The sequence below is a fragment of the Jaculus jaculus genome, chromosome 15 (assembly GCF_020740685.1).
Source record: "Jaculus jaculus isolate mJacJac1 chromosome 15, mJacJac1.mat.Y.cur, whole genome shotgun sequence".
In the NCBI taxonomy this organism is placed as follows: Eukaryota; Metazoa; Chordata; class Mammalia; order Rodentia; family Dipodidae; genus Jaculus; species Jaculus jaculus.
In genome coordinates this window covers 20,882,722-20,906,289 of record NC_059116.1, presented here as the reverse complement: position 1 = coordinate 20,906,289, position 23,568 = coordinate 20,882,722, and the positions used below count along the sequence as shown (strand labels likewise).

The window sequence follows — 23,568 nt, the reverse complement described above, 5'->3', positions numbered from 1 at the left end:
TCTGAATGTGATGGCTGGCCTTCATACCGTTGCCTCACCCCATGCCCAGAGACTGATCACAGTGACTCGCAATAAGCCACAGAAGTGAAGGGGCCCTTGGGGTTTGTGTGAGAGCGTCTGGTTCTGCTATTCCTTGGTGTAAAGTCCCTCCGAGGCTCACCGCTGCCCCTGAGGAACCCTCAGAATCTCATGCCCTGAAAATTCTTAGAAGCTTATTCACCCTGGAAACTCTGCTTTTTTAAAAATATATTTTATAGCCAGGCGTGGTGGCGCACGCCTTGAATCCCAGCACTTGGGAGGCAGAGGTAGGAGGATTGCCATGAGTTTGAGGCCACCCTGAGATGACAGAGTTAATTCCAGGTCAGCCTGGACCAGAGTGAGACCCTACCTCGAAAAACAAAAAAAAAAAAAAATAATAAATAAATAAAATAAATATATTTTTTATGTATATGGTGCAGGTTGAGGATATATATATATATTCATTTATATTTGGGAGAGAGAATGGGTGCGCCAGGGCCTCCAGCCACTGCAAACGAACTCCAGACACATGCACCACCTTGTGCATCTGGCTTATGCTTGTCCAGGGGAATCGAACCTGGCTGGGTCCTTCGGCTTTACAAGCAAGCACATTATAAGTGCTTAAGCCATCCCTTCAGCCTGAGACTTTGCTTCTTTTGAGAGAAATGGGATTGAGATTGGAAATGTGACCCAAAAGATGCAAAGTCCTCAGGGGAGAGAGCCCAGGTCTTTTCTATTGGCTTCAAACCCTTCTGGTGACCATCAACCCCAAGGCTGTGAGATGATGGCCTTTCCAAATGCTTCCCTTCAAACAGCCACATGCGCTCCATCCTCCACCTGCACCAGAGAAGACATACGAGCTTCCTGGCTTCAGTTCTTTGCGTTTTCTTCCAAACAACAGCAGGGCCTTCATCTGTGGGGCCCCAGGCATTGGCCAGGCAAGCTGCGGCTCAGAGTGTGTAAGCAACGTGCTCAAGGTCGCTCAGCTGTGAGGCAGTGAAGACTGCATTCAAAGCCAGATCTGCCTAGGTCTGAAGTTCACTCCCCTATAACTCAAACTCACCCGGAGATTTTCTTTCGGTTTTTTTTTTTGGCTTTTTGTGGTAGGGTCTCACTCTAGCACAGGTGGAATTCATAGTCTCAGGGTGGCCTTGAACTCAAGACGATCCTCCTACCTCTGCCTCCCAAGTGCTGGGATTAAAGGCATGAGCCACCATGCCTGGCAAGATTTTCTTTTCTTTTTCACTCTCCTTAGCAGCCAGATGCTCATTCCTACTATAAATAGGTCAAGGAGAAAGAACACAGCCAAGTGGGTGTTTTTAGAATCAGTGTTAAGCTGTGTGCCTTGCTGGAACCACACAGTGAAGACTGTCATGACCTGAGCTTGCTTTTGGAGTGAAAGAGGCCACGGGATGTCTTAGTCATAACATGTGGCTTTGTAATGTTTATGGAGTTCTTTTCTCCTTTGATCTTAAAATAATTCTATGAGGATCCTAGTGGTCCATGTTTTCAAGCAAGATGTTTCAGGGAATTTGCATCCCGTGCTATAGACCCTGGGGGAGGGGGGAGCCAGGACCCGAACTCACTACCTCCCATCCTTACCGCCTTTGCCTGCATGAGCACAGCTATCATGAGGTAAAAACAGACATCAGAGCATGCTTGCTTTACTAGCTCAAGATGGGCTTCCCAAAATGGAGTTACCAAAGACAGGAGGATGGCCACAGAGACATAAGGAAGTGGGTCATCCACATTCCTCAAGGAACTGCCCAGCCATTATCCCTTCCTTGCCTAACAATGCCCCAGGTCTAGGTTTCAGCCCCCTGATCTCTCACCTGGTCACTTCTGGTCTCACACCCTATGGCTAATGTAAAGAACAAAGGAGTCCCTTCCCTTCCTCACCTTCCTCCAACTGAAGAACTCTATATAGGGCACTATCCTAATCTCAAAGCTGACTGCTCCGCTCTTGAGTCAGTCCTGGCAACTTGTGCTTTTCCCAAATAATAGCTTCCATCTTTGCCTCAGAGTGGTCTCCGTGGTCTCGGTCACTCCCGAAACTTACATGTTTAACCCGCAAGGCCCTGAGTTCATTCACAGCGTGGCAAAATCAATTAATCAATCAATCAACAAATAGATAAAGAAATAAAACAAACAATTTTTTTTGGGGGGGGGGTTCAAGGTAGGGCCTCAGCCTAGCCCAGACTGACCTGGAATCCACTGTGTAGTCTGAGTAGCCTTGAACTCATGGCGGCTCTCCTACCTATGCCTCCCAAGTGCTGGGATGAAAGGCGTGCGCCACCACGCCCGGCTTCATTTTCTTTTTAAAAATTTTGGGCTGGAGAGATGGCTTAGCGGTTAAGTGCTTGCCTGTGAAGCCTAAGGACCCTGGTTCGAGGCTCGATTCCCCAGGTCCCACGTTAGCCAGATGCACAAGGGGGCACATGCGTCTGGAGTTCGTTTGCAGTGGCTGGAAGCCCTGGCGCGCCCGTTCTCTCTCTCTCCCTCTATCTGTCTTTCTCTCTGTGTCTGTCGCTCTCAAATAAATAAATAAAAAATGAACAAAAAATATTTAAAAAAGTATTTATTTTAGCCGGGCATGGTGGCGCATGTTTTTTATCCCAGCACTCAGAAGGCAGAGGTAGGAAGATGGCTGTGAGTTCAAGGCTACCCTGAGACTACACAGTGAATTCCGGGTCAGTCTGGGTTACGAGAATTACCCTACTTCAAAAAACTAAAGAAAAAAAAAAAAAAGGAAAGAAAATAAAGTACTGTATTGTACATTTGTTATCATCAGTGATCAAGAGACTGGTCCTGGATACATTTACTGGTTGTCAGAAGGAACAAACTGTAACAGAAGGAAATGTACTTACCATGTCCACAAGCAACTTCCATAGAGGCTTGATGGGGGGAAAAAAAAAAGATTTGTGAAACATCTAAGCAAAATGCCCAGCTCTGTCCTGATGTGAATACACAGTGGTTCACTGCCACCCCATGCCTCCTCCTGCTCCTCCCATGACTGGCTCTTCATCTTGACTGTCCCTCCCCTCTCCCTGGGTCCTTGCTAACCCATGCCTATGGATTTCCATCTGCTAATACCTTTCAGGGCACAAAGACATCACATTGTCTCGCTGCTCGCTTTTGGACATGCAGTACCTCGTCTTTCGTGTCGGGAGGAGTGCTGGCAGCGACGGCGCATGCACGTGCCCCGGGCACGTGTCTTTGAGGCAATTACCTTCCCCTCCTGCTTTGCCCACAGGTCCCACACGGCATTCAGGATGGCTGCTGTGGCCAGGTGCACCACGCCTTTCTCGGGACCAATCTGGTTGGGAAGTAAAGTGCAACAGTGTGTCTTAGACCTGCAAAGATACCTAGGTTGGGGGCAGGAGAGATATAGCTCAGCAGTTAAAGGCGCTGGCTTGCAAAGCCTGCCAGCTCTGGTTCAATTCCCCGGTACCCAGGGAAAGCCACATGCACAAAGTAGAACAGGCACCTGGAGTTTATTTTCAGTGGCACTAGGTCCTGGTATGCCCGTACTCTCTCACACACACTCTCTACTCCGCTTGAAAATAAACAAAATATTCAAAACTCCAATGAAATACTTTTATTTATTTGAGAATGAGGCAGACAGAAAGATTGAGTAGTTCCTAAAAACGGGGACACCCTCCTACACGCCCACAGTATAACAATCACCGACAGGGAAGATAATACGGATGGGACACTATTCTCTAAATGACCACCCATAATCAAATAGCACCTTTTGGCCAGGCGTGGTGGCCCATGCCTTTAATCCCAGCACTTGGGAGGCAGGGGTAGGAAGATCTCTGTGAGTTCAAGGCCAACCTGAGACAAGAGAATTCCAGATCAGCCTGGGCTAGAGTAAGACCCTACTTTGAAACCTGCCCCCCGCCCCCCCACCAAAAAAAAGAAAATAGCACCAGTTTCTCCATTCATTTCCTTCATTTTGGCCTGACTCAGATTCAAGCCAGGGCCACATCTTGCTCTTGTCATATCCCTTTGGTCTCTCATGATGTAGAATAATGTTTATTCTCTTGTGTTTTAATGACACTGCCATTTCCAGAGGATGGGCCTTGCCTTATCTGGTATCCCCCATTGTGGATTGATCTGGAATTTTCTTCATGATTAGATTTGTGGTATCCATGATCTGGCTTAAATACTGTATATGTGACATTGCCACTTTGATTGATTATCAGGGGTATTAAGGCATATTACTTTGTTAACTTAATGTCCACTTTCCCTTTCCTTCTAAGGAACCCCTAAATGATAGCTTCTATGAAGAAGCTCCATGAACTGCAGCTTTGGTGACCGCACTGCGGCCATTTCCCAGCGTCACCCTGGGTCTCGTATCCGTCAGGTTGTGCTGTGTGCTAATGCTGAGCACTGCCTTGCTTGTATATCACCTGCGCAGACTCACGGATCCTGATGTCATCCCGTGGGTTATAAGCCATTAATGTTGCATTTATTTCTCTCTTTCTCTCTTTTGGTTTTTTTGAGGTAGGGTCTCTCTCTAGTCTAGGCTGACCTGGAAATCACTATGTAGTCTCATGGTGGCATTGAACTCAAAGTGATCCTCCTATCTCTGCCCCCTGAATGCTGGGATTAAAGGCATGCGCCACCACGCCCGGCTTATTCCCACTTTCAAGTTGTTCCAGCTTCTGCCGGTGGGAACTTCTTCCCTTTTCATGGCAAGTTTAACTTGTTTTATATAAAGCCAAAAATAGAGTCTATGGGCTGGAAAATGGCTTAATGGTTAAGGTGCTTGCCTGCAAAGCCTAAGGACCCAGGTTCAATTCCCCAGGACCCACATAAGCCAGATGCACAAGGGTGGTGCATGCGTCCGGAGTTCATTTATAGTAACTGAAGGCCCTAATGCGCCCATCTTCAATCTCTCTCTCTATATATATATCTGCCTCTTTCTCTCTCTCTTTCAAATTAAGTAAGATAAATTTTAAATTAAATAAAAAATACAGTCTAAGGCAATAAGGAAAATACATTCCCTTGTGCCTCCCTCTGTGTGGCAGGGGAACCGACCAGAGTTCGGAAAGGAGACACAGACCCAGGAGACGCGGGAGGAGTGCAGAGGACTGGCTTTTTCTCACTGTTAGAACCCTTTCTTTCTTTTTTTTTTTTTTTAATTTTTATTTATTTATTTGAGAGCGACAGACACAGAGAGAAAGACAGACAGATAGAGGGAGAGAGAGAGAATGGGCGCGCCAGGGCTTCCAGCCTCTGCAAACGAACTCCAGATGCGTGCGCCCCCTTGTGCATCTGGCTAACGTGGGACCTGGGGAACCGAGCCTCGAACCGGGGTCCTTAGGCTTCACAGGCAAGCGCTTAACCGCTAAGCCATCTCTCCAGCCCTGTTACAACCCTTTCTTTGGAACTCGTTTTTCATGCTTCGACCTTATGGTTTAGGTACTGGCCGACACAATCAAGATTGATCTCCCATGTTCTTAGTTTTTCCTTATGTTTCTCTCCGTACTAACCTTAAACCGGGTGTGGTGCCTTTAATCCCAGCAGTTGGGAGGCAGATGTAGGAGGGTCACTATGAGTTCAAGGCCACCCTGAGATCCTACTTCAAAAAAAAAAAAAGAAAAGAAAAAACAAGAAAATAAGATTTATTATAATTATTTTTAGCTTTTTAGGTTCTTACTCTGTGGCTTAGTCTGGCCTCAAACTCTCAAACTCATAGTGAGCCTCCTGCCTCAGCCTCCTACGCGCTGGGGTAACAGGTGTGAGTCACAACCACATGTAGCTGGACCACTTGTTTCCCATCCAGAGGGATGGCAACGTGGTACTAAGAGCTGAACTCTCTTAGGGTCCAGATGAATCCAGATTTAACTCTTGTAAAATGAAGCCAATTACCTCAGAGTGTTGACTCAAACCTTAATTTATCCGAATGAAATGTCCCAATCTAAAATTGTAAGCCTATGTCTGTTTTCACACTTGTTACAATCAAAGGACATCACAGACCTTAGCACTATTAATCGTGTAAGCAGTACAAAGCAGCGCTCTTACCCATCTCAGCTGCCCATCGCTGGTGAGCTGCCTGTAGAAACCTCTAAAGTCACCGACGATGTCTCTGAGGTCCTTCTGCAGCACGTGGTGGGCAAGGGCATTCACCGCGCAGACAACTATTAAAATAGAATTTCGGGCTAGAGGGACGGCTCAGTGGTGCAAAGGACCCAGGTTTGATTCCCCAGGACCCACGTACGCCAGATACATAAGGGGGCGCACAGGTCTGGAGTCCATTTGTAGTGGCTGAAGGCCCTGGCGTGCCCATTCTCTCTCTCTCTCTCTCCCTGCCTATTTCTTTTCTTTTCTTTTTTTTTTTTATTAACATTTTCCATGATTATAAAATATATCCCATGGTAATTCCCTCCCTCCCCACCCCCACACTTTCCCATTTGAAATTCCATTCTCCATCATATTACCTCCCCATTACAATCATTGTAATTACATATATACAATATCAAACTATTAAGTATCCTCCTCCCTTCCTTTCTCTACCCTTTATGTCTCCTTTTTACCTTACTGGCCTCTGCTACTAAGTATTTTCATTCTCACGCAGAAGCCCAGTCATCTGTAGCTAGGATCCACATATGAGAGAGAACATGTGGCGCTTGGCTTTCTGGGCCTGGGTTACCTCACTTAGTATAATACTTTCCAGGTCCATCCATTTTTCTGCAAATTTCATAACTTCATTTTTCTTTACCGCTGAGTAGAATTCCAATGTATAAATGTGCCACATCTTCATTATCCACTCATCTGTTGAGGGACATCTAGGCTGGTTCCATTTCCCTCCCTGCCTATTTCTGTATCTCTCTCTCTCTCATATAAATAAACTTAAAAAAAAATAGTCCAATGCAACATGAAAATCACAAAAACTGATGTGGAAATTTTCTTTTGTTTTTTTGAGGTAGGGTTTCACTCTAACCCAGGCTGACCTGGAATTCACTATGTAGTCTCAGGGTGGACTCGAACTCACAGTGATCCTCCTACCTCTGCCTCCCAAGTGCTGGGATTAAAGGCATGCGACACCATGCCCAGCCTGATGTGGAAATTTTGAGACAAATTAAAATACCAAAGGTATACGCTTTGTAAAATTACTTTCAAAATGTGCTTGCCTTGGGGCTGGAGAGATGGCTTAGTGGTTGAGGTGCTTGCCTGCGCAGCCTAAAGACCCAGGTTTGATTACCCAGTACCTATATAAGCCAGATGCTCAAGGGTGCACATGCGTCTGGAGTTCATTCGCAGTGTCTGGAGGCCCTGGCATGTCCATTCTCTCTATCTACCTCTCTCTTTCCCCCGTCCCACTCTATCTGCTTCTTTCTCCCCCCCTTAAATAAATAAATATTTTTAAATATGCTTGTCTTAACTAATATCCCTCAACCAGAACAGCTGAGATTCCATATACTGAGATAAATTTCCCAAGCATATATATATTTTTTTAATTTTTTTGTTTATTTATTTATTTGAGAGCGAGAGTGAGAGAAAGAGAATGGGCGCGCTAGGGCCTCCAGCCACTGCAAACGAACTCCAGACGTGTGCGCCCCCTTGTGCATCTGGCTAACGTGGGTCCTGGGGAATCAAGCCTCAAACAGGGGGTCCTTAGGCTTCACAGGCAAGCGCTTAACTGCTAAGCCATCTCTCCAGCCCCCAAGCATATATTTTAATTGGTTTTCACATGAAAAACAAAATTACAGACATGCAAGTTTAAACAACATTCCCAAATTATTTTCCCATTGACTTTGTAAAGTGTTCAGTCAGATTTTTAACTTTTATTTATTTTGGGCTTTTCAAGGTAAGGTATCACTCTAGCCCAGGCTGACCTGGAACTCTATGTAGTCACATACTGGCCTCCAACTCTCAGCGATCCTTATACCTCTGCCTCCCAAGTGCTGGGATTAAAGGTGTGTTCCACCACCACGTGGCTTTATTTATTTATTTATTTATTAGAGAGAGAGGAAGGGAGAGAATGGGTGCACCAGGGCCTCTAGCTACTGCAAACAAACTCCAGATGCATGCGTCACCATGGCTTATGTGGGTTCTGGGGAATCAAACCTAGGTCCTTAGGCTTCTCAGGCAAGTGCCTTAACCGCTAAGCCATCTCTCCAGGCCTAAACAGTCAGATTTGAAGTCAACCCTTTCTAACTTATTAGTCTAAAGGCATAAGAACATCTGACTATAGAGTTTTAAATAAATGTTTTTAGGGCTAGAGAGATGGTTCAGAAGTTAAAGGCACTTGCTTCCAAAGCCTAATGGCCCATGTTCTAATCCCCAGTTCCCAGGTAAAGCCAGATGCACAAAATGGCACATGCATCTGGAGTCTGTTTGCAGTGGCAGGAGGTCCTGGAACACCTCACTCTCTATCTCAAATAAATAAAAATACATTTTTAAAAAGAAATGTTTTTGCCAGGCATGGTGGTGCATGCCTTTAATCCCAGGACTAGGGAAGCTGAGGTAGGAGGATCACCATGAATTCGAGGCCTCTAGGAAACTACACAGTGAATTCCAAGTCAGCCTAGACTAGAGTGAAACCCCACCTCAAAAAAACACAAAAGAAGTTTTTGAATTGTTGGGCAGTATAGAAAAATGCTGACTCCCAACATGCTACGCTATTAACAACATCATACACTACTGACATCATACGCTGTGAAGGATGAAATGATTTATGTCAACCATCATCCTTATAGATGAACACCATCTTCATGACACTAAACTTCATGTTAACTTATACTCCATTTTTCATAAGCAGTTTGAAGGTTAATTTAATTTGGGTCAGCATTATCATCAGTTATTTATTATTTATTTATTTATTTATTTATTTATTCATTCCTGAGGCATGGTCTCACTTTAGCCAAGGCTGCCCAGGAACGCTCTGTGTAGCCCCAAGGTGGTCTTGAGCTCATGACAATCCTCCTACCTTTGTCTCTTGAGGGTTGGGATTAAAGGTGTGCGCCACCACGCCCAGCTATATTTTTTTCTTTTTTTTTAAATTTTCATTAGCATTTATATAAAAAAATTATTTAAAAAATCCCATGTTAATTCTCTTCCTCCCCTCATACTTTCTCCTTTGAAATTCCATTCTCCATCATATTACCTCCCCATCACAATCATTGTACTTACATATATACAATATCAACCTATTAAGTACCCTCCTCCCTTCCTTTCTCTTCCCTTTATGTCTCCTTTTTAATTTACTGGCCTCTGCTACTAAGTATTTTCCTTCTCACGCAGAAGCCCAGTCATCTGTAGCTAGGATCCACATATGAGAGAGAACATGTGGCGCTTGGCTTTCTGGGCCTGGGTTACCTGACTTAGTATAATCCTTTCCAGATCCATCCATTTTTCTGCAAATTTCATAACTTCATTTTTCTTTACCGGCCCAGCTATATTTTTGATATTTGTGATGTGTAGTACGTAGGCAGAGGAGAACTTTGCATGTCCACTTTGAGAAGGGTCAGTTTGTTTATTGCTGTGAACAGCAGGCTGGTTGGCCTCGGAGCTCCCGGAGTTCCTCCTGCGTCTACCGCCGTCTTGCCGCAGCAGTGCCAGCATCACAGGCGCGCGGGCTCCTTACCTGTGTCTGGCTTTGAATGGGGTCTGGAGATCCGAGCTGAGGTTCTCATGCTGCCACAGCAAACACTGTCCACTGAATCACCTCCTTGGCCCCGGTTTTGGTATTTCATTATATTATTTAAATTTATTTTAATTAATTTATTTTTATTTATTTATTTGCGAGTGACAGAGAGAAAGAGAAAACACGCAAGGGCCTCCAGCCACTGCAAACGAACTCCAGATGCGTGTACCATCTTGTGCATCTGGCTTACACGGGTCCTTAGGCTTCACAGGCAAGCGCTTTAACCACTAAGCAATCTCTCCAGCCCTCATTATATTATTGAAAATGAAAGGTGGGGGGTGGATGGAGTGATGGCTCAGTAATTAAAGGTGTTTGCTTGTAATGCCTGGTAGCGTGGGTTCTATTCCCCAGTACCCATATAAAACTAGATGCGCAAAATGGTGCATGTGCCTGGGGTTCATTTGTAGGGCCAGGAGGCCCTGGTGAGCCCATATTCTCTCTCTCCCTCTCTGTCACATATATACATACATATATGCATAAAATGAAGAGGGGCTGAGATATAGCCCAGTGGTGGAGTACTTGTCTAGTGTGTGGAAGTATGGGAAAGATTCTTCTACCCTTGGTTTATTCTAGAAAACACTTAGTTTTTTTGTGTCATTGACTAAAATAAGCTCATCATCAACTTCCCCAAAGCAACTAATTCATTCTAAAACATTCTGAGGGCTGGAGAGGGCTCAGCAGTTAACAGCACTTGCTTGCAAAGCCTGACGGCCCATGTTTGATTTCCGATTATCTACATACAGACAGATGCACAAAGTGGTGCATGCACCTGGAGTTTGTTTGCTATGGCATGAGACCCTGGAGCACGCATTCCTCCTGTGGTGGTTTGACTCAGGTGTCCCCCATAAACATAGGTGTTCTGAATGCTAGGTTCCCAGCTGATGGAGATTTGGGAATTAACACCTCCTGGAGGAGTTACACCAGTATTTTTGGAGGTGGGCTTATGGATGTTAGAGCCAGTTTCCCCGTGCCAGTGTTGAGCACAGTCTCCTGTTGCTATGGTCCACCTTACGTTGGCCAGGGGCTGATATCCACCCTCTCTCTGCTCATGTCATCATTTTTCCCTGCCATCATGGAGCTTCCCCCTCAAGCGTGTAAGCCAAAATAAACCTTGTTTTTCCCACAGGCTGCTCTTGGTTGGGTGATTTCTACCTGCAATGCGAACTTGACTACAACACCGCCCCCCCCCACACTACTCTTTATTCCCTCTCTCCTCTACCTGCTTGCAAATAAACAAATCTTTTCTTAAAAGATTTGAAAAAATATTTATTTATTTATGTATTTATTTATTAGAAACAGACAAAGACAGAGAGTGTGTGCAAGAATGGGTATGCCAGGGCCTCTAGCCACTGCAGATGGACTCCAGAAGCACGTGCCAACATGTGCACCTGGCTTATGTGGAACCTGGAGAATCGAACCTGGGTCCTTACTCTTCACAGGCAAGTGCCTTAACCACTAAGCCATTCCTCCAGCCCTAAATTAATATTATTTTTAAAATTGCTAAGCTTGTTTGGTGTTGCACTGATTCTGCAGTAGCCGTTAGGTCAATAGTTGCTGGGGTTCATTTTTACTGTCGCTCAGAAGCAGTGACAAAAACTTTTTTTTTTTTTTTTCCAAGGTAGGGTCTCACTCTAGCCCAGACTGACCTGGAATTCACTATGGAGTCTCAGGGTGGCCTTGAACTCATGGAATCCTCCTACCTCTGCCTCCCGAGGGCTGGGATAAAAGGCAAGGCGTGCGCCACCACGCCCGGCTTGACAAAGACATTTTGAAAGCAGCACCACATGTTCTTAGGATGCGCCGGGCCACAGCTTTCCAATGACTGCACACTTGCTGACCAGTGTAGCATTCAGGGCTGAACTAGCCATTCTGGGTTCTGGCAATACACAATCATTCCAGTTCAGATACTGTAAGAAGACAGAATCCTCCTGATTCCGTGTTGGTTGACGTGCTTGTATTTTACAAAAACATCTAACGAGTGTGAGTCCGTGACTCACCGCGTGCTGTCTTATTGTCTGCAGCAAACCCTGGCCTTGCGGCTCGGACTAGCGCTGTGAGTCACTCACTGACTGCGGCAGCCCGCGGTCTGCATCAGAACGGTGACTGCGTCTCACACAGCTCAGGCTGACCTCATCTTTGGCAACCCTAGAGGCATGCAAGCTACATCCACAGTATGCGGAGTTTCCTTGTGCAATGTAAGCGTGCTGCAAGAAGTTAACTAAACATTGCGGTATCACAGAGAAACTTGGGTTGTGGTGTTCTGACTCCAGCATGGAAATTCAGGCTTGCATGTTTGATGGGAAATTCATTTGGAAAAAAAAAGAAAGAAAATGGTCTTAAAGGCAACTTTTTTTTTTTGTTTGTTTGTTTTTTCGAGGTAGGGTCTCATTCTAGTCCAGGTTGACTTGAAGTTCACTATGCAGTCTCAGGGTGGCCTTGAACTCACGGTGATCCTCCTACCTCTGCCTCCTGAGTGCTGGGATTAAGGGCATGTGCCACCACACCCAGCTCTAAAGGCAGCTTTTTAATGACTAAACCCAAGGGTTTTCTCCTATGAGATGTGTTCAAAAAAAAAAAAAACAAAAACACTCAGGCTGGAGAAATGATTTAGCAGTTAAGGCACTTGTTTGCAAAGCCAAAGAATCCAGATTCAATTCCCCAGGACCCACGTAAGTCAGATGCACAAGGGGGCACATACATCTGGAGTTTGTTTGCAGTGGCTAGAGTCCCTGGTCCGTGTTCTCTCTCTCGCTCTCAATTTTGGCATCTTTCTCTCTCTCCCTCTCTTTCTCAAATAAATAAATAAAAATTAAATAATATTAAAAAAAACACTCAACCAAAATGACAGCCATCTTCTATTCTATATATTAACATAAAACTTGATTTCCCTATGTCTTGGGCAAACACACAGCACTCTTTTCACAATAATGAGGAAAACATTATTATTCACCCCCCCCCCTTTGTTTTGATCCAAAAAGAATGATAAGCAGTAGGTTGATAAAAACTGCAGGGAGAACGGGGATGTGCTAATTGAATTTTTTTTTTTTTTTTTTTTTTTTTTGGTTTTTCGAGGTAGGATTTCACTCTAGTCCAGGCTGACCTGGAACTCACTATGTAGTCTCAGGGTGGCCTCGAACTCATGGCGATCCTACTACCTCCCAAGTGCTGGGATTAAAGGTGTGTGCCACCATGCCCAGAGGACTTAGAATTTTTTTAAATAGAATTTTTCATCTTTGGTGCGAGTACTATGTAACACTGAGGCTGGCGCAGTGGGCCATGTGAAATAAAATAGGTAGCAAGGTTAAAGTTCAAATGGATTATGTCATGCTGTGGTCTGTAAAAGACAGAAGTCAACATTAGCACCAAAGAGCCATAGTCTTAAAGTCACAAGGAGATAAGAGTTTATTGACCCCTGCCCAAGACCTCCACTGACACCATCCTAAGAGCCTGTGTGTGAGAATGGCAAGCCATCTCCCCAGGGTCCCTCTGCTGTTAACTGGAAAACGGAATGTGAAAGGAATGGGATGATCCCTCTGTGCAATCAATGTACCTCCCTGGATCTCTTTGTTTCTAAGTATCTTTGTGATTACATAGCATAGAATGTTTCTTACCTCAGTTCCACCTATGTGACCTATATGACCTTGTGACTTCTTGTCATTTCCCCCCACCCTTGTTTAACCATATGCAGTTTTGTGGTTTAACTCCAGATCCTGTTTTTACTATAAACATCATATGGTTATTTCCAATAAAAGCTGACACTCCCAGGCAGATCAGGACTGCATCCTGAGATCCTGAACTCTGGGTTGCTGACCTGGGGCACCAGCTTTCTTCTTGTTCTCTCTTCTTCCCCAATAAAATTCTGCCTCACATTCCATGAGTTGATGGTCTTACTGGAGTCCACGACATGAACTAAGGGGCTCCAGTGTCCTGCCTGGTGGCTTGAGAATCCTGCCAGGGTTGTGCTGCGTGGTCGAGGACAGCAGCTTCACCAAGTGCTCAACACACAGCCAGGCACCGTCAAAGCTGCCGAGGGGCTGACACAGCTCCAAATCTACCGAAATGCTTGAGCTAACAGGAAGGGTGGGAGGGTGGGGAGGAGGCGCCTCCTCATCTGGCCCCCTCCTCAGTCTGGCACAGTTCTGTTGCTCTGCTTCGAGGCCCTTCCCAAACCTTTGGATAAGGAAAGGAACTCCTGTCTACGCAAGTTATACACACTTAAAAAAATATTCAGAGCTGAGCGTGGTGGCGCACGCCTTTAATCCCAGCACTCGGGAGGCAGAGGTGGGCGGATCACTGTGAGTTCGAGGCCAGCCTGAGACAACAGAGTGAATCCCAGGTCAGCCTGAACTAAAGTGAAACCTTACCTTGAGGGGGGGAAAATCAATGGCCATCACACTGCACTATCAGTTTGCCTTCTATGTCCGTCTTTCCAGTAAGTCTGTGTACTCATCAAATGTGGGACTCTCTATTCTTTTTCTCTTTTAAAAATTATTTCTCAGCTGGGCGTGGTAGCACACGCCTTTAATCCCAGCACTTGGGAGGCAGAGGTAGGAGGACCGCCCTGAGACTACATAGTGAATTCCAGGTCAGCCTGAGCTAGAGTGAGACCCTACTTCGAGAAAAAAAAAAAAAAGATTTCTCAAGCCAGGCATGGCGGTGCACACCTTTACTCCCAAGCACATGGGAAGCAGAGATAGGAGGATTGCCCTGAGTTCAAGGTTACCCTGAGACTAGTGAATTCCAGGTCAGCCTGGGCTAGAGCAAAACCCTACCTTGAAAAACCGGAAGAAAAAAAAAATCCTCTTCGGTACCCTGAAGGGCACAGAATACATAGCCACTGCTCAAGCACATGCGCACGACGGACTAACTTACAGGGTGACTGATATGTGTGACTTGCTGGGTGGCCTGGGAGGAACTGCAATTTTGTCCACCTTGGTGGTACCCAATGTCAGTTTGAGAAAGGTTCCCTTGTCATTTACACACATGCTTATGCTCGTACACACAGACACACACACACACACACACAACTGTATCCTACAGAATAAATGCTTTGGGAAGTCAGGTCCCACCATCGCCAAGTGGTGGTTAGAGCTTTCCTTTCCTTCAGCCCAGCATGGTGGCTCACGCCTTTAATCCCAACTCCCTGGAAGCTGAGGACGGAGCATCACACTGAATTCAAGGCCAGCCTGGACAACAGAGTGAGTCCCAGGTCAGCCTAAGCTAGAGAAGGGAAAAAGAGAATGAGGTGGTCCAACATCACCATGGAGATCTTGTCCAGCTCTGAAAAAGGTCACTCTACTTCTGTCTTTAGGAAGATAGAAGGGAGACCGCTCGATGTGTAACTCAAGAAGAATGTTTGTGAAATCAACTACAGCCTCGCTGCTCTTGCTCAAGCCTGCGCCCCTCCTGCCCTTAGCTCCTGGCCTACGTTGGTTTTCAAAGCTCTACAATAGTTGTGAGTGAGTACCACCCTGGTAGTTATCATTTGACAAAAAGAAATGGCCTCATATTCAAATGGTTTCTAGCAGTCTAAAGACCACTGCAAAAGGAGAGTGGCCACTCCCTCACTTGCCAGCAGCATAGCTAACAAACCACAAAGCACTGTTGTTTTTGTTTTTGTTTTTTTTGGCCACCTTTGAGCAGTGTGAGTACAAGACGAGGAAGATAAAGTCAGAGGTGAAATCCTAGTGGGGGCAAAAAAAGCACTCTGGATACTCACCGACTTCGGTGCCCTTCCCCAGAGTGAAGGTGAGGCCGCAGCCCTGGAGTCCATCCCGCGCGTCCGTCTCGATGACAACATAGGCAGCTGAGTAGTCAGGGTCTGTGTGCTGCAGACGGGGGCCCGCCACCCAGAGATGCAAACATGAGAAATAACAAGAAAGGCACGTAAGGAAAACAATGCATCGTGGCGCATGCGAGGGCGCCAATCAGATGGAGCACCTGATGTGCCCTGAAAAGCTGGGAGAGTGCTCGGTGAGCCAAGAGCTCCCCTGTCTCCTCTGGGGTACATCAAGTGTTCCTTCATATTGGACCTCTAAGTTTACTAAGAGCTCTCCGGTCTCCTCTGGGGCATGTCACATGTCTCGCATGAATCAGGACCATAGAAACCTTCTTCTTGGTTAGCTAATTAAAAGCTCAAAGTCTCCTAATGACAGCGGGGTAGGGAGGAAGGAGGGGTAATTTGGGCAGAAGCACCCTGCAGGGGTGGAGAAAGCTTTACCCCAAACCCATAGGCTGATGCTGGTAAATCTCAATGCCAGCACTGATTCACCCCCCCCCCCCCAATGAGCTGTTGTTAGTCAGGGAATTCCATGAGGACCCCCCTCTACCCCCCGCAAGCAATGCAGGCCATTGTCAAGGCACTTGGTGATCTAAACGGTAAGAGCTGATTGCTGAAGATACCACAAACGCCATCTTACAGATGGCGGTAAATACTGGAGAGACCTAAGACCCATCAGCATGACAAGAAAAGAAAGCCCACGGCCTAGCATGAGATGAGACAGACAGCTCTCTCACATGAGCCAGGTCCCAGGAAGCATTACAGAGGAAGCGGTGGATTCAATGTGAACGCTACCCTCACTGACAGTGCAAGAACCCCCTCCAAGGAGATGGCAGTGGGCACTGAGGAGACTCAAAACTCATCAAAGCAGAAAAATCAGAGATTGCTGAGCAGTTCCAACACTAAAACAGCCTTATAACATGTCCTCCAAGGCTCAGGAAACATTGTGGAAGAGGGCTGGGAAGGGGTACTCTGAGGCATTGTCTCCCCATCACAGAGACAGGCTGGTACGTTTGTGACCCCAATGTTATTTATGTTGTTAATGTCACGTTCAGGTTGGGGATTGAGTTCAATGGTAGAACATTTGCCTATAAGCACAAGGCCCTGAGTTCAATACCTAGCAAGCAAACAAACAACCCCTGACAAACTGCAAAAGCAGAATTCATGTTGAAGTCGGCTACCCAATACAATGGTGCCAAGAAGTGACTGCACCTTTAAAGGGGTAACAGTTCATGTGGCCTTCATGAAGGGACTAAAGTCTTTCTGGAGAGAGACTAGGTTAGGTCTTTCAAGACTGGCATAGTAGCCAGGCGTTGTAGTAAATGTGTGTAATCCCAACACTTGGAAAGCAGAAGCAGGAGGACCAGGAATCCAAGATCATTCTCTCATACATGGTGAGCTTCAGTCCAGCCTGGGCTATAAGACTTTGTCTCAAAACAAAACAAGACTAGATTAGCTAACTCTAACCTGTCAGAAATGTAGCTGAGTGCACACCTTTAATCCCAGCATTTGGGAGGCAGAGGTAGGAGGATCACCATGAGTTTGAGGCCACCCTGAGACTACATAGCGAATTCCAGGTCAGCCCGGGCTAGAGTGAGACCCTATCTTGAAAAACAAATAACACCAACAACAACCAAAAAAAAAAAAAAAAAAAAATGTAGCTGAGCTCCTTGGCCTCTTTCACACACATGCTCCTTGCATATGAATCGATTTCCTGTTTCTGCTTCTCCACCATGACATAACATGCACATCAAAGGCTGACACTGTGCTCTTTAACTAAATAAATTGGCTTTCTCTGCACATCACACACCTTTAAGCATTTTGTTATAGCAGCATCAAACAGACCAAGGCAGTAGGAGTGGCAGTGAAGGAGACAGGCAAGGGAAAGCTGGTCTGTATTCAGGGGTTGATGCCCACCACTCTGGTTTGGCATCACCAATGGGTTCTTGAAGTGGGAATGGAAGGATAAAGTGGAGAAGGAACCTCCAAGGAATAAAGACCCCGTAGCAGTTTCTGGATTACAAGGAGAGGGAAGCAATGGGAAAGGGAGCTCCTCCAGTGAAGCCTTAGCAGGGAGTCAGAAGGACAAGACACAATTTGAGGCTGCTAGGTCTTCGTGAGTAGCAGCAAGATCCCGGAGACTCAAGAGAGAGGGAGGAAGGGAGAATGAAAGGTGATGATCTCATTATTATTATTATTATTATTATTATTAGAGAGAGAGAGAGGGAGAATGCATGTGCTAGGGCCTCCAGACACTGCCAACGAACTCCAGACACATGCACCATCTTGTGCATCTGGCTTACATGGGTCCTGGGGAATCGAACCTGGGTCCTTTGTCTTTGCAGGCAAATGCCTTAACCATTACACCATCTCTCCAGCCTGTGATGAGCTATTAGACTGAGTTTAGCATGGGGGCAGAAAAAGTCTAGGAAGTGTCCAGAGGGGAGCCAGGCTGGAGGTGAGAAGACAAATCAAGAAATGGCATCCGACTGGGCGTGGTGGCGCACGCCTTTAATCCCAGCACTCGGGAGGCAGAGGGAGGTGGATCGCCGAGAGTTTGAGGCCACCCTGAGACTCCATAGTGAGTTCCAGGTCAGCCTGGGCTAGAGTGAGACCCTACCTCGAATAAAAAAAAGGGATCCGAGAGACACTGGCACAAAGGTAGGCCTGGAAGTTGGAGTGGCATCACAGTGGGAGCACGGCATGAGGTGAGATCTCCTTAAAGAGGAAAACAAGGGTGTCAGCTCGGGAAGAGGAAGTATGAATGGCAGGAGAGGGCACAGGAGGCGGGAAGGAGAAACAACAAAGGCAATTCTAAGGAGAGGGAAACTGGGTTTCAGAACAGGAAGGAAGACAAGGCAAGAGGTACAAAGGAGCAAGGAAGCGACCAGGGGCAGAAAGCAAAGGGAGACAGAGAGGAATTGGTCAAGCGCAGGCTCCTGTAAAAAGTGGGACACTCTGACCATGTGGGATGGAAGAGAATCATTAGAGAAGGAGACGGACAGAGCCGGGCGTGGTGGCGCATGCCTTTAATGGCAGCACCGTGAGTTCGTGAGTTCGAGGCCACCCTGAGACATAGTGAATTCCAGGTCAGCTTGGGCTAGAATAGGACTCCCCACACACACCTGAAAAAAACAAAGTGACTGAACAGAAGGCTGGAGGGTGAGGAGATAAGAATGAAGCTGCCAGTACCTCAATATCTCTATCACATCTTCCAAGGCTCAGGGTCCATTGCGGAAGAGGTGGCGGAAAGAATGTAAGAGCCAAAGGAAGGGCAGGACTCCTTACAACATGCTCCCTCCAGACACAAAATGGCCTGGATATCCATGACCTCACAGTGCCTGACACTACCTACACAAGACCCTCATAATAGGAGGAAAAGATGATGACGTCAAAATGAAAGCGAGACTGATTGAGATGGGGCGGGGAATATGATGGAGAGTGGAGTTTCAAAGGGGAAAGCGGGGGGAGGGAGGGATATTGTCTGCAATAATGGAAATTGTCAATAAAAAATTTAAATTAAAAAAACAGTATCACACCATGTCCACCCTGTCTCCTGAAGAGAAACGCTCAGGTATGTGAGATATCAGATAACATCTCCTCACCCTGAGTTCACATAACACTTGGCCCAGAAACACGTTCCATGTCAAGTCTCCAGTAAATCAGTCTATCTTAACACTTCACAAAGTCAGGTCAGAGTCCCCTCTGCCTCAGTCACCTCATCTGTGAATTATGGTAATGACAGCCGACGTCTGGTAGGGGCCATCTCTGTGTCAGGGTTTTTCCAAGCATCACAAGAATAAGGGCAAAGTACTTACTGTTGTATCCACTTTACATATGATAAAATCATGTTTGAAAAGATTATGTATTTTGCCCTAGCTGCTAAATTTCAGAGGGGCAAAGGTAATTGCACTCAGTCAGATGTTTGGAGTTGTGAAAATCATGTAAATGTGAAGACGGAAGGATTGTGACTGGAATTTAAAAATCATTTACCATAATATCTTTATTGTATTTTTTAAAATATTTATTAATTGATTGATTGATTGATTGATTGATTGATTTGAGAGGGAGAAAGAAGCAGAGAGACGGAGGGACGGAGAGAGGGTGAAAGAGAGAGAGAATGGGCATACCAGGGCCTCCAGTGCTGTAAACGAACTCCAGATGCATGTGCCCCCTTGTGCATCTGGCTTATGTGGATCTTGGAGAGTCAAACCAGGATTCTCTGGCTTTGCAGACAAATGCCTTGACCGCTAAGCCATGCCTCCAGCCTCCCAGTTATCATAATATCTTTATATTAATTATTTGTGTGTGTGTGCACATGCATACATGTGTCCCAGGGTCTCTTGTCCCTGCAAAGCAATGACAGATGCTTGCACCATTTTTGGGGGGGGGGGGTAGGATCTTCCTCTAGCCCAGGCTGACCTGGAACTCACTATGTAGTCTCAGGGTGGCCTCGAACTCACAGCGATCCTCCTACCTCTGCCTCCCGAGTGCTGGGATTAAAGGTTTGTGCCACCACACCTGGCTATTGCATCAATTTTTGTGTGTCCAGTTTTACATGGGTGATGGGGAACTGAACTTGGGCTGGCAGGCTTTGCAAGCAAGCACCTTAAACTGCTAAGCCATCTCCCCAGGCCTACCATAGTATCTTTTCAAAATATTTTTTATTTACTTATTTGTAAGCATAGAGAGAGAGAGATGAGGGACAAGACAGAGAGAGGATGGGCATGCAGGGTCTCTAGCCACTGCAAACAAACTCCAGATGCTTATGCCACTTTGTGCATCTGGCTTTACCTGGGTACTGGGGAATTGAGCCCAGGTTGTTAGGTCTGGGGGGCAAACACCGTAACTGCTGAGCCATTTCTCCAGCACTAGTGACACTTTCAATGCATGGATGGGATGAAGAGTCCCAGAGAGGTTTAGGTCTTCTTCAAGTCACACAGGGAGTTGTGGCACAGTCAGGATCAGCACTCCAAACTCTGAGCCCCAGAGGGCTCCAGGAGGCTCCAGTGTCCATCCCTGAGAACCCTAACATGTGCAGAAGCACCAGGGCTGAGTTCCAGAGTCTCTTGGATGGGATGGGAACCAACAAAACTCTTCCATTGTTGCATACTATCCCACGTACCCTTCCCAGGAAGTCGCAAAAGCAAAATGAAGACAAAGGAAAACACATTAAAAAGAGAGAGAAAGAAAAGGGAGAGTTTGGAGAGATGGCTCAGTGGTTAAGGTGTTTGCCTGCAAAGCCTAAAGACCCAGGTTCAATTCCCCAGTACCTACATAAAGCCAGATGCACAGTAGCACATGCGTCTCGAGTTCCTTTGCAGTGGCTAGAGGGTCTGGCGCGCCCCATTCTCTGTTCTTCTCTCATCTGCCTCTTTCACTCTTAAATAATAAATAAATGGGGCTGGAGATATGGCTTAGCAGTTAAGGTGCATGCCTGTGAAGCCTAAGGACCCAGGTTCAATTCTCCAGGTCCCATGTAAGCCAGGTGCACATGGTGGCTCATGCATCTGGAGTTCATTTGCAGCGACTAGAGACCCTGACATGCTCATTCTCTCTCTAATAAATGAATAAATAAAAATAAAAGCTTTAAAATAATAATAAACAAATGTATTTTAAAATGAAATAAAAGGGCTGGAGGGATGATTTAGTAGTTAAGATGCTAGCCTGCAAAGCCAAAGAACCCTGGTTCAATTCCACAGGACCCACATAAGCCAGATGCACAAGGTGGCACACGCCTCAGGAGTTCTTTTGCAGTGGCTGAAGGCCCTGGCGCACCCATTTTCTCTATCTACCTCTTTCTCTCTCTAATAAATAAATAAAATAGATAAATAAAATGAAATGAAATACAGAATAACATTTTCTAAGCTTCTCTTGACATAATCGGATTTTAAGTTTGTCTTAGTGGCTGAAGGCCCTGGCCTGCTCATGCTTTCTCTCACCCTCTCTCTCTCTTTATCTCTCAACCTCTTTCTCTCTCATAATAAATAAATAAGTATTGGGCTAGAGAGATGGCTTAGCGGTTAAGGTGCTTTCCGTAAAGCCAAAGGACCCACGTTCGATTCCCCAGGACCCAAGTAAAAGCCAGATGCACAAGTTGGCGCACGCATCTGGAGTTCGTTTGCAGTGGCTGGAGGCCTTGGCGCGCCCATAGTCTCTCTTTCTCATAAATAAATAGATAAATTAAATCAAAAGCTTTAAAAAGAAAAAAGAAGAGGAGAAGGTTGGGGAGCTTCTGGCTCGTCGCCCCTCAAGACGCGTCCCAGGGTGGTCCCCTCCCGGCCGCGCTTACCATGGCGTCCGAGCCGTGGCCCCCGAGCGACGTGGGGAAGCGCACGTCGTGGACGTGGAGCCGCGAGATCCTGCCGCGCACCATGCCGCCGCCCGCCCGCGCCCCCTGAGCGCCTCACCGCGGCCCGGGCGAGGGGCGGGGCCCGGGCGAGGGGCGGGGCGGGGCGCCGCGCGCTGATTGGCCAGCCTGCCGCGGGGCGTGGCCGCGCCCCTGGACTTGGACCCCCGGGCTCTGGGGCTCGGCTGGGGACCTCGGGCGAGGAGGAGGCGTGCTGGTTGTACCTCTGAACCCGATGGCTCCCACCGCCCCGACTGGTCACTCGGGAAGTGTCCGGCCTTGCTGAACAGAGTGCAAGCAGGATACCTCGAGCCGAGCGTCCCGGACCGTCGCGGGCGAGCCTAGGGTGCTTGCAAGGGCACTCGAGGCCACCATGGATCACACCCTTAACACGTCCAAAGGGCTTAAAAGCACTACCTGATATCTGTCTAATCGTGCATGGAAGTTAGGGAAGTCACTTAATTTTATTGGCACAAAAGTGGGCAGTAAAGTTAATTTGGGGGCTGGGGAGATGGCGCAGCGGTGAAGTCGCTTACCTGCGCAAAGGTTAACAACTCGTGTTGGATTTTCCAATACTCACATAAATCCAGATGCACAAAGTAGCGCATGTATCTGGAATTCGCTTGCGGTGGCTAGAGGCCCTGGTGTTCCCACTCTCTCTCCTTGCAAATAAATAAATTATATATATGTATATAAAAAGTTATTTTTTTCCCCTTTACCAGAGCTGGAATTCACTATGTAGCCTCAGGGTGGCCTTGAACTCACAGTGATCCTACCTCTGCCTCCCAAATTCTGGGATTAAAGGCATGTGCCACCACTCCTGGCCTTTTTTGTTATTTTTGAGGCAGGTTTGGAGTTTGTTTACAGTGGCTAGAGGCCCTGGCACACCCATTCTATCTACCTCTCTATCAAAAAAACAAATGAAAATAAATTAATAAAACAATGTTATTAAAATATCATTTTCGATGGGGTGTGGTGGCACATGCCTCTAATCCCAGCACTTAGGAGGCAGAGGTAGGAGGATCATCCTGAGCTCTAAGCCACCCTGAGACTACATAGTGAATTCCAGGTCAGCCTAAGCTAGAATGAAACCCTATCTCAAAAAAACAAAATAAATAAATAAATACAATCTTATTTTCCTTTCCAATTTTTCGAGGTAGGGCCTTGGAGCAGACAGCTCCAGGTTTGCTGAGATAAACTTCCAGACCAGGCAGAGTTATGGAGGAAAGTTATGGAGAATTTACTGAAGTTTACAGATCCAAGGGGAAGTTCCATAATGGCAGAAGTTGGTCCCCTCTTAAAAGGACCAGGCAGGGCTGAAGAGATGGCTTATTGGTTAAGCGCTTGACTGTGAAGCCAAAGGACCCGGGTTTGAGGCTCGATTCTCCAGGACCCACTTTAGCCAGATGCACAAGAGGGCCCACGTGTCTGGAGTTTGCAGTGGCTGGAAGCCCTGGTGTGCCCATTCTTTCTCTCTCTCTATCTGCCTCTTTCTCTCTCTGTCACTCTCAAATAAATAAATAAAAATGAACAACAAAAAAAGGACCAGGCAGAGAGAGAAGCCACAAGCCCAAATGCCACACAGCACAGTACACTTCAGGAACTCTAGATAGGCACACTTTGCATATCTTTAGATTGAAATCTCAAATCCACCACCACACTTTAACATCTACCCAGTGACACCACTTCCAGCCAGGTGGCCGCAGATGCAAACAACAAACTATTAAAACAATGACTATATTGGGGACCATGTATTCAAACTAC

The 23,568-nt window shown here is 46.5% G+C and overlaps 1 protein-coding gene across 2 annotated transcripts in view; it reads right to left on the bottom strand.

Moving 5' to 3' along the window:
- Enosf1 (enolase superfamily member 1) overlaps positions 1 to 21,845 on the bottom strand; it is a 49,259-nt gene extending 27,414 nt beyond the window's left edge. For both annotated transcript variants that reach the window (XM_045134597.1, XM_045134598.1), the window contains exons 1-5: positions 21,748 to 21,845; positions 15,396 to 15,504; positions 6,052 to 6,167; positions 3,248 to 3,334; positions 2,886 to 2,912 (exon numbers count right to left, since the gene is read on the bottom strand). In XM_045134597.1, coding sequence (XP_044990532.1) covers positions 2,886 to 2,912; positions 3,248 to 3,334; positions 6,052 to 6,167; positions 15,396 to 15,504; positions 21,748 to 21,831 — 423 coding nt within the window. In that variant the 5' untranslated portion in view covers positions 21,832 to 21,845. The remainder of the gene's footprint in view (positions 1 to 2,885; positions 2,913 to 3,247; positions 3,335 to 6,051; positions 6,168 to 15,395; positions 15,505 to 21,747) is intronic.
- Positions 21,846 to 23,568: the final 1,723 nt, after the last annotated feature.